We start from the raw sequence: 11,736 nt of genomic DNA, 5'->3' as shown, positions 1-11,736 counted from the left end.
ATGTTAACATTTGTTAATTTGATGATAGAAAACATATAAAGTTTTTTTGAACTTGCTTAGTTTTTCCATGTTTTTAAAATGTTTCCTAACTTTAAATGTCTATGAAAAAAGCTCTTTAATTACTTGATACTGATTTATGTGTCTCTTACTGTCCCTAAAACTTGGCCATATATTCTATATCTTTGTGATTGAATATTCTCGGGGCCTCAGTTTCCTCATCTGTAATACCAGATGGGTGAACAGATGGTCATTTAAGAATCTCTGGAGATCATATCATCTAAGCACCATCTCTTTCCCACCCCCTTAAGCCCCCAACATCCTGAGGGCTCATTAGCTGTATTCGTTATCAATTCATTTTCCTTCATTCTTCTTGAAGTGTCCTTTTTTGAAAGGTCATCAGAAAACATTTGGCCAAAGCATGCCCAATAATCATCTCTGCTAAAATCCTAGCGACTATTTCTTTTGTTTATTTTCCATTTAAAGCAAAAAAAAAAAAGAAAGAAAAAAATCCTAAATTTAGATGTCAACTCTGCCACAGAAGAGATGGAGGCAGGAGGGGGAAGGAGAAGTGGTAGAAAAAAATGCCCCTTGGGGGCAATGGTGTTACTGCGCCCTTACCTGGGCAGCAAACTCCAACGAGCGATTAATTTAGTAATGAACTAAAACAAGGCCGTCAAAACTGTGCAATCTGAGCAGGGCAGAGAGCAGAACGAATTGTGCTTTGCAGCTCGGGGCGGGTTAAAAAAAAAAAAAAAAAAAGGCGGGGTGAGAGGTGAGATGCTGCCCATATCAGTAACATCCTGCAACATCTTTGCATCTGAAGAAGGAAGGTGCTTTGGGCCGGGCAAGCTCCGCTGGGGACACCGCCCGGGGCCGCCGCCCGGAGAGCTCACCGCTGCAGTCCGTGCGGTCTGCTAGTTGCGCCGGCGGGGCGGGGGCGCGGGCAGAAGCGCTGTCTCCAGCTCTCCCGCGGCGCGCGGACCCCGGGTGTGCGAGGTTTCGGAGGAGGCAAGGCGGGCTAAAGCGAGGGTCCAGGCCCAGGAACCTTCAGTCTGCTCGGGACCCGGGTGCAGTCATGGGCTACCAGGAGCAGCAGCCCGATAGTGGCCCGCAGGTAAAACTGGAGATGGGCAGGTTCTGAAGGCTGGTCCCTTCCACTGCATTCACTCTACAAAAGAGGTCTGCTTCCTTCCCAGGGTTTTGATTTTCTGCCGAGAAAGTTCCCCGGGAGAAAAAATATTTCCTTAACCAGACTTCTTTTGGGATGTGGGGGTGCGGGACAGGCACTTTTCAATCTTTCACAAAAATCACATCTTTGGCTAAATAACATCCTGTACTCTGGGATTCCACGCAGCAGTCCCAGAACTTGGGGCATCTGTCATTAGACAATTTAGGATGGAGTTTACAAAGCTGATATACTAGCTGTTCTTGTTTCTCTTTATTATCCTCATTATTTAATTATCGTTATTGACATTGTTTATTATTCTGCCTAATACCTTGATAGTATCCTACATTGCATATTTGTCTGACATTTTTCTAATTTCTTGAGCTAGCAAATATTTAATTGCCATTTTATATATTAAAATAGAGCTTTCTAGATGACAGAGAAACCCTCGTTTCTGAACATAAACGTAAAGGGAAAGCTTGTCTTCAGTTTGCTGCTGTTTTTAATGTTGTCAACTCCATTATAGGATCTGGGATAATAGGTAAGTGTTTTGTTTATTTTCACTGTGGTAGCACTGGTTTACAATACTGCATGTTTTAGGAGTATAGTTTCACACATTTCCAAATGTATACCACACCACAGCTATCATTAAAGTACCAATGACCCTCCACTAGCACCCGGTGAACCCTCTCATCCTTTTGCTCTCGTAATCTTAGTCCAGTTGTTTTAATTTTAAATTAAAAAGGCCAAATTTAAGATTCTTGTTGATTTTTAAGTTGCATGCTAGTGTTCATTGATTATTTTTTTTTAAGATTTTTTTATTTATGCATACAAGAGCTGGGGTACAGACCAGAGATGCAGGGCCAGGGGGAGGTGTGTGTGTGAGAGGATTCACCAGAGACAGAGTGGAGAACAGAACAGGCAGACTGACCGAAACACACTGCTGAGGGGAGTGGCGGGCGAGACAGGAGAGGTCTGCTGAGCCATGTGGGTTTCTCTCTGGCCGGTGGAGGATCGAACTTGTGCTGCAGAGGCTGTGGATTGCTTCATAGTGCGGTGCTTAACCCCTTGCGCCACCAGGGAGGCCCTCATTGATTATTTTTATTTTATTTTTTTATTTTATTTTTTTGTGGGACCCTCCCCGGCAGCAGCGGAGCTGCAGGGAATGTGGGCAGCTTCGCAACCCAGCGCTCAACCGCTGCGCGACCAGGGGAGGCCCTCATTGATTATTTTTAAAGAAAAAATTCTTAAATGATAACATTTGTAGTTTTCTTCCATAAGAACCATCCTTTCCCCCATTGTAACAATGTGCATCACATCAGTCTCCTACGCCAAGAATGGGGTTGGGATCCACACTCTTCCACATTGGAACATTCTCTACATGCCCAAGATTAAGGACTTGCATAGGGAAGATGCTGAATTTTGTCTCCATAGGCCACAGGAGCATTTGATAATGTTACCTAATTTACTTTTTCCCTCTACCTGAAGTATCCACCATTACTTTTATCACCTTTCAATGACTTTCAAGAAGTCAAGAAATATTAGGAAATACTGGAGGTACAAAAGTTTAATGTGAAAATATTAACATTTAACATGAAAATATACCAAACTGAAAATTTATTTTCCTACACTATTTCCTTCACCCATCTATATAGTATTAAAATGTAAACTATAACCATTATGATATAATCATTTTGACTATCATATTAGCAATAAATAGAGATTGGTTAAGTTTTTTTTAACAAAGGAGCTAAAAAATTGGAATGAAAATAAACAGCTCATATTTTTCCAATTTTTTAAGGAGGAGGAAATTCTGAAAAAATAAGTATTTGTTATAGTAATGAAGTTTTTTTTCAGTGTTTATTATTTGTTTTGTTATCTGAAAACATTAAATTTAGGAATAAGCAGGGACAAAACAAAGTCCTGCAAACTGCAACACTTATTGAAAACATGACTTTTTCCTGTAGAGTTTTGATATTTTAGTCAGTTAAATGGTGTTTAGTGACATCATTGAAACTTTATCTGGTTTGATCTATTTTTTTTTCACTTATCATAATTTTACCTGTTTTGATTTTACTAATTTTCATACATAGACAATTTTTCGTTCAAGTGTAACATAAAATGGAGGTACCTAAGCCGAAGCAGAAGCAAGAAGGGTCAAAAGCTTGTTTGAAATTCTCCTTCCATAAACCTCTGAGATGTTGTCAGCTCTGCATGTCAGAATTCCAAAGTTAATGCCTCACGTGAACCCTTTTAGCTGATCCATGTCAGCAACGCTAAAAAGTACCTCTTAATCATGCTCAGCAGATTTTTTTAAAAGAGAATAAAAATTTTACAGAGAATAAAAATTATGGGTGGAAATATTTTGAATGTTTGAAAAAATATTATTATTGTACATTTGCCCCAAAGTTCTTGAGAAATAATTTCCAATGTCCTTTTATAAAAATAACTTTTTTTCTCATTTTTTTCTCTTTATCTTTCCCACCTACCCCATTTTGACTCCAGGGTCCATTTTTTTTGTATCTGATAAATTTTTCTCTGCTCTTATTATCTTCTCTTTTCCCAGTTAGCACCTAAGAAAAGTTTAGATCATAATTTTCCGTATATTCAAGATTATATATCTGTCCTCACCCTGAAGTGAACATTTGTGTGAACTGGCATCAGTTTTTCATTTGATGCTTTTTTAGTGTTATTGCTTCATCTCAGAAATTTGCTCTATTGGCATGCCTGTAATTTACAGCATTTCATTTTAGTAATTGTATCCACTATTTACAACTACCATATAAATGTGTAAGTTTACTTCACCTATTAGATGCAGGAATTGTAGGAAAATTTCTGTATTTCAATATATCTTACTAATGTGCTGGGTGGGCATTTTGTTTTTCCAGGATTGCCTTATTCAATGAAGCAAGCTGGCTTTCCTCTGGGAATATTGCTCTTATTCTGGGTTTCATATGTTACAGGTAAAATGTTTTATAATTGCTTATTCCAGCACTTAAATTGTAGAGTAACTATTTTACACACACACACTGCAATTGAATTTCCTAATTAAAAAGTGCATCAAAGAATCCAAAAGAATTTAGATACTTATGTCTGAAGAGATTTACTTTACTTGCTAATCCTCTGAACAGATTAGAAAAAGTACAAAAGCATTATATATTACCCAGCCTAAATCCTTTTCATGTGCTTTTTCACATTATACAGAGATGATAGATGGGGAAGTCATTTTGAAGGCTGGGTACAGCTGAACAAGACTGTACTTTCAAAGCGTATACATCAGGGCATCCTTTCCCACAAAAACCTTGGGCAGATGCACACAATGTGCAAGCTCTTTCATCTCTGTTCGTGCAGGTGGAACTGAAAGCCCTGGTGCTCAGCCAAAAGGGTGTGCTCAGTCACGCCCTCCTCACCTCACCCATGCATGCCCCATGCACCCTGCTGCCACTATCTTTAAAGGCAGCAATAAGGTGCTTCTATATTACCTTTCTTCTGCTTACCCATCTTCTTGTAACATGTTCACTCACACCCATATTTTGTCACTCCCCTACTTAAATGCAAGCTTTACAACTCATAATCATCTCCTCTTCCTGTTGTCCTCATCTCTGCCCTGACATCAACTCACCTCATAACACGCACGGAATATTTCATCCACCTTAGGATCACTGTAAGAGGCAGCCATCATGAAATCATAAAAACCTACCCACCTGCATTGGCTGCTGCTCTTGTGGCCTCCATGAGAGAACCTTTGTCCAACTATTGTAAAACACCTCAGCTGCCCCTTACTCTGGAGTATTCATCTGGCTGTCAAGGGAACTGCTTTCCTGGTGAGGTTATGACCCCCAACCACCATTTTCCCGCCGCTTTCAGTGAATGACTGCCTGGTAGAAACCCCAATGAAGCTGGCCTCCAGGAGGGAGCAGTGTGCAGTATAGTTGAGGCTCAGAGATCCAAAGGGCTAGGCCACAGCTCGTCTCCCCTTGAGACCACATGCTTGCTTAACTATTTCTCCTGCCCTTTCATCCCGTCATAACCCTTCTCCGAGAGCACTCCCTCAATAAATCCCTTGCCCAAGAATCTATGCCCTGCCTCTGGAGACTCTAACATATCATCCCTTATAAAAAATCTCAGGCTTCCAAGACCAGCCATTAGCTTCTCTTTTTCCTCAACATGAAGAAATAGCAAAGCTTGCATTAGATACCAAGCAAGAGCTACAGAGACAGTGGACTCCCTTCCTCCCTGATTTCCTACCCACTCCCCAATCCTAAGCTCCTTCTAGCTTCTACAGCTCTTAATTTATAGCTTAACACTGATAACTTAGTTATTTGGGTATCTCAAAATTTTGTGCTTATTCAAAATGGCTGGTGTTTAAAAATTGCATACTATTCATGAGAGCATTTATCACTCTAAAATTTCCCACTCAAGGATTTACCCTTGTCATTTTAATTTCCTGTTTCCTGGTCAGTAAGAACTGACAATTAATTTACCTAGGCTTAATAACCATGGCTCATTTAAGTGTGTTGCGAACATTTACACACACTGTAAACCAATAGATAGAGTAAGTTTACATTTCCTCAGATGTTTGTTATGACACCACACCCACCATAGTCCTTAATCCATACCATCTGGTCTCCTTCCTCCTCTTTCTCCCCTCCTCCTTTTGACTTCCCTCTAGGAGCCTCAATTCTACAGTCATATTTCTAGGGTTTGTTTGGGTTAATTTTATTAGTTCCTTTGTTTTATTTAGCTATATTCCACATATGAAAGAATCACCTAGAATTTGTCTTACTCCTTCTGACTTATGTCACTTAGCATTATCTCCTCCAGTTCTATCCATGCTGTGGTAAATGGCAAGATTTCATCTTTTCTTTTTATAACTAATTTGTATTCCAAGATGTACCATATCTTCTTAATCCACTGCTCTGTCATTGGGCACTTAGGTTATTTCCATAATGTGGATATTGTCAGTGGTGCTGCACTGAACATAGGAGTGTATTTGTTCAAATTATTATTTTTGCATTTTTCTTGTAAATATCTAGCAATAGAACTGTTGGGTCATTTAGTAGATCTCTTTTTAATATTTTGAGAAATTGCTATACTGTTTTTTATAGGGACTGGACCAGTTTATATTCATACCCAAAGTTTACAAAGGCTCGTTTTCCTCCACACCATCTCTAACATTTGTTGTTCCTGTTTTTTTATATGAGCCAATGGAGCCAATCTCATGGAAGTGAGGTGGTATCTCATTTTGGTTTTGAATGTCACCAGACATTTCTCTGGTGATAAGTGATATTGAACACATTTTCATGTGCCTGTTGGACATCTGCATGTCTTCTGTTCACATATTGATTGGGTGATTTGGGTTTTTTTTTTTTTTGGTTGTTAAGTTGTATGAGTACTTGGATATTAGCTCCTTTTTGGATGCATGATGTGCAAATATTTTCTCCCATTCAGTTGTATGTCTTTTTAATTAGGATTTCTTTTGTTATACAGAAGCTTTATAGTTTGATGTAGTCTCATTTGTTAATTTTTGCTTTTGTTTTCATTGCCATTGGAGTTGAGTTCCCAAAGACATCACTGAAGCCAATATCTCAATGTTTTGCCTATATGTTCTTCCATATACTTTATGGTTTTAGGTCTTACATCCAACTCTCTAATCCATTTTAGTTAATGTTTGTATATGGTGTTGTTGTAGAGCAGTCCCGATACAAAACAGGGTGCCTGACTGTGGGTCCTCACCCGCGCGCTTAAAAGGACTTATCAATGCTCAACTGCAGGCACACGCGAAAGGTTAATAAAAGGTTTATTTACAAGGGAAGGGGAAATGAGGAAATGTACAGCTTGGGGAGAAAAGTGGGAGACAAAGTTTTAAATGACTCCTACCCGATCCGCCGATTAGCAATCCCAAAATGGCACTCTGAGAGCTGGCCACAAGCCAGGAGCCGAAGCCAGGAGGTGAGCATTAGCGAGCCAGCACAAGGCCCATGTGTTTGGTTTTTATATCCAACCTGGCTGCCCAACTTCACCCTCAGGTCCCAGCCACCCTCCCTTTGGTGGTGACGGGATTTGTCTTTTCCAATGTCTTGATGGCTTTAGTCTGGAGTGGGGGTGGGGTCCACAAAGCCTGTATGGGATTAGCTCAGGACATCATTTCCCCCTAACAGTGTGAGAGTGGTCTAGTTTCATTTTTCTGCACGTAAGTGTCCAGTTTTCCCAGCACCATTTGTTGAAGAGACTTTCCTTTGTCCATTGTGTATTCTTGTCTCTTTTGTCCTAGTTTAACTGTCCATATAAATGCCAGTTTATGTCCCAGCTCTGAATTGTATTCTATTGATCTGTGTGTCTATTTTTACTTCAACACCGTACTATTTTGGTTACTATTTCCTTGTAGTGTACTTTCAAATATGGAAGCATGACACCTCCATCCCTATTCCCTCTTCTTTTTTGTCAAAATTGTTTTAGCTCTTTGATTTTATTTAAATTTAAATTTCTCTTAAATTTCAGGAATGTTTACTTTTGAAGAATTCTATTTTACTTTGATAAGGATTGCAGTGAATCTATATATTGTTTTGGGTAAGAAGGGCATCTTACTAATGTTAGTTCTTCCAATGGATGAGTGTGGAATCTTTCCATTAATTTTTGTGTGTGTGTCTTCTATTTCTTTTAAAAATGTCTTATAATTTTCATTAAATAGGACTTTCATCTCCTTTGTTAGGTTTATTCCTTGGTATTTAATACTTTTTGATGCTACTGTAAATGGGATTGTTTTTTTTGATTTCTTTCTCTTCTAACTTATTATTTGCATGTAGGAAAGCAATATACTTTTGTATGTTGATTTTGTAACCTGCCATTTTAATAATACTGATTTATTGTTTATAATAGTTTTTAGTGGAGTCTTCAGGGTTTTCTGTGTGTACTATCATGTATTCTGCAAATAACGATAATCTTACTTCTTCTTTTCCAATTTGGATTCCTTTTATATCTTTGTCTTGCCTAACAGTAATACCACATTTGAACTTTCATAGAGTTCTGATCATGCGCATGCCAAGCATTTAGTTCTTCACCAAATATCACATTTGTGAAATTGGTTTCTTCCTCTCTGTTACTCATTTCCTCTCAGATCCTCTTCCTTGATAAATAAGTTGCTGTACAGTTTTCCTGCCTTTCGTATTTGTAAAGTTTTGGCTAACTCTCCATAATGCTGTAACAGTTATCTTTATAAAACCTGTCCTCATCTCTATTACACTCCCCTCACAATCAAAATGTTCCAAAACTCTTTTTTCTGGCTTATTTCTCTAAGCATGATCCCTTCCAGCTCCATCCATGTTGCTGCAAATTGCATGAGTTTATCTTTTTTGATTGCTGAGTAATATTCCATTGTGTATATTTACCACATCTTCTTGATCCAGTCATCTATTTTTGGGCATTTGGGTTGTTTCCATGGCTCAGCTATTGTAAATAGTGCTGCTATTTACATAGGGGTGCAGATTCCCTTTTGAATATCGCATGGTCTCACTCATAGTAATTTAGAAAACCTAAATAAGGGACCAGAAAAAAACTAATTATAATAAAGTAAAAATCAAAATCAACAAGCAACTATAAACCAGAGACACACTATGGTGTGGGGGGAGAGGAGGGAGTAGGATCAAAACAAGGGGGGTGGGAATTGTACAGTGACTATAACCAAGATGAAAATGCATACATTGTGCAAAAATGAAAAATGATGTAAAAAATGTATAAAATAAAAAAAAATGTTCCAAAACTCTATATTGACAACTGAAAAATGTAGATGTAGAAGTCTGGAATTTCAGAGGCGTGTGGACTGGACTTACAAATTTGGGGTTTTCTAACATCTGTATAAAAATTGAAACCAAGGACACGGTTTACCACATGACTTCTTGAAAAATGAGATAAGAGTCCAAGAATCCAGGGTAAAAATAGAAGCTAGTGGAAAACTGAGTATAAATAGCTAAAAAGGTAGGAGGGAATCCAAGAGAAATTAATAATGTAAAGACCAAGAGAGGATGGTTGGACAAGTGGGGTTTGCTAAACATGAAAAGAAATACTGCTGAACAAGCAAAAAGTGATTAAGATTTAAGAGATGTTAATTATGTTTATCAAGTTGGAGCTCATTGATGAACTTAAAACGAGACATGTCATGGCGGGGGTGAGGGATTTGGGCGAGTCAAGATGGAAACTGTAATGCAGTGATCTGTATTTTATTCTTTGAATTATAATGCTTTTCTAAATTGCTTAAAGGATAAAAAGAAATCACTTGTGATGGAAGCATGAGATAGAGAAATAAGAAAGCAAATTTCACACCATGTACATAGCTGTGTACTCGGCACAATTACAGTGTCGTTTTTTAGGTGTTCAAATAACACTGAAATAAATGAAAAATAAAGACATTAAGTTTTAATTATGTAATATCTATATATTTGTATCTTCATTTCAATTCTAATATTGGAACTCAAGTCTCCAAACTGTAAATTAAAAAAAATTCTTAGTGTCTCCCTAACCGTAATAACTAACAAAAAGTTATGAATGATAATGTGTTATAAAACAGATGATCTTATTCTACCAAATCTGCTTTTTTTGAATGCTTACAACATTTTGTAATGTTCCAGTCTTTACATGTTAAATGCCTATGAGATGTTTGAATGTCTACATTCTAATGCTTGAATAATTGAGCCACATCTTATTAATCGTGGTTACATTGGTCAAGCTAGGAAAGCAAAAAGGAAAACTGATGCTTTGACACTAGTCTACATACCCTCTTCTGACCAGTTACTTAAATGGATATATTTAATTATATTTGCATCCCAATCGAAAAATTTATAACTGGAAACTACCTTTTCACAAAAGGTAGTGTTTTATGAAAAGAAAGTAATCCTAATAATAGTGGTAATTGTTTTGGAATAGATTTAATTTAACTCTTCCTTAAAATTTCCCTTTATCTGAATGGTAGTTAAGGCATGTTAAAAAAACTATTAATGATAGTCTGACATTTACATATTTTTTTTTTCCTGCAGACTTTTCCCTGGTTTTATTGATAAAAGGAGGAATACTCTCTGGAACAGACACTTACCAGTCTTTGGTTAATAAAACCTTTGGCTTTCCAGGGTATCTCCTCCTTTCTGTTCTACAGTTTTTGTATCCTTTTATAGGTAAGATTTTTATAGGTAAGATAAATATAAGAATATTGTAAATATTTACATAAACATACAGTCATTTCTGAATAAAATAGTTGTTTCATTAATCATTAAAGAATACAGTAGTTGAAATATTTTCCAAATTGTTTACTTAATTAGCCATTTTCCCCTTCTTTTTTGGCCTTTTTGGTTGATTTTCTGGATATTTCACTGAAATTAAATGAGGCTAATTTTCTTTAGGGTAATGCTGTGCATCCCTAGTTTGTTGAGAAATAGACTAATCTCAAAATGAGAGAAACAATAGTTTCTCTAAGACTGAAATACAATTTTTTGAAAATCTAAGAATTTCTGGAAGCTTTGTACAAGGCCAACATGCTGCTTAAAGATTTTACCAGAATGGTGAAAAATGTCACCTAGCTCTTAACTAAGTAAATTGTTAACATTCACCTTGGCCAAATTGATTTCATTTTACAAATCAGTAATAAAGAAGCTAATTTTCAAACTACCAGTTCCTTAAGTCTACACAGAAGGCTCAGAAAACTTTTTAAAATGAGGGGATATTGGGCCTCCCCTGGTGGCGCAGCGGTTGAGCGCTGGGCTGCAAAGCTGCCCACAGCCTCTGCAGCGCTGGTGAGCGACCCACCCAAAAAAAAAAAAGGGGGGGGGGATATTTTGGAGCCTTCACAATTTTCTATTATTATTCCTCACTTTGAGCAATACATGTGTTCCTGAAAAAGTACTTGGTAACTGAATATTAATATCAAAATACATCGCATTTAAAATCACTACCAAAACTTGCTATTATTTAAAAATGTGTTTTATAAAGAATCAATTTGTGAAGTGAAATCTTTTTGTAATGAAAGATTGATATCCTCCTGTAAATATGTTGGCTAATTATTTTAAAAGTTGTACATATTGATAATTATATATAATTATATATATATAATTAATTTGTAAGTTTGTCTATTTGGGAAGTAATAACTGACAACTATAAAAATATTCAAGATGTAATACATGATGATTTGTTGGTGACTGTCTTATTTTAACTGTTTTTAGCTATGATAAGTTACAACATAATAACTGGGGATACTTTGAGTAAAGTTTTTCAAAGAATCCCAGGAGGTAAGTTGATATATTTATTTTATATAGCTATTCATAATTAATGTGGCTCATGTAATTTATAAGTAAAATATTTCCAAGTAGGGGAATTAAATGACTTCAAAATCTGGCAACGTCTGTGAACCGAAAGAATTAACCTACTTTTATATATAGTAATATATAATCCTACTAATAGGGAATATTAGAATAATAAATGTTATAATACATAGAATACTTTATCTTTTAAACATGTTATAATACATGTCACCAACTTTCTGGTGTCACATTTTCTCATGTATTATTTTTACTATATCATTTCCTAAA

At 36.7% G+C, this 11,736-nt stretch overlaps 1 protein-coding gene across 2 annotated transcripts in view; it reads left to right on the top strand.

Moving 5' to 3' along the window:
• Positions 1-1,600: 1,600 nt before the first annotated feature.
• Positions 1,601-11,736, top strand: part of SLC38A11 (solute carrier family 38 member 11) — a gene marked incomplete at both ends in the record, with an annotated part of 48,080 nt that continues 37,944 nt past the window's right edge. The window contains 4 exons of one of the 2 annotated variants that reach the window (XM_084230578.1): positions 1,601-1,706; positions 4,054-4,128; positions 10,195-10,329; positions 11,371-11,436. In XM_084230578.1, coding sequence (XP_084086704.1) covers positions 4,068-4,128; positions 10,195-10,329; positions 11,371-11,436 — 262 coding nt within the window. Of the gene's footprint in view, positions 1,707-4,053; positions 4,129-10,194; positions 10,330-11,370; positions 11,437-11,736 lie in introns of those variants that run through there. The other variant, XM_084230577.1, reaches the window with a different exon arrangement.

This window comes from Talpa europaea (assembly GCF_964194135.1).
Source record: "Talpa europaea genome assembly, chromosome: 1".
NCBI classification, from domain to species: Eukaryota; Metazoa; Chordata; class Mammalia; order Eulipotyphla; family Talpidae; genus Talpa; species Talpa europaea.
Note: the sequence above shows the minus strand (reverse complement) of the source record. Positions and strands in the feature narration are given on the sequence as shown.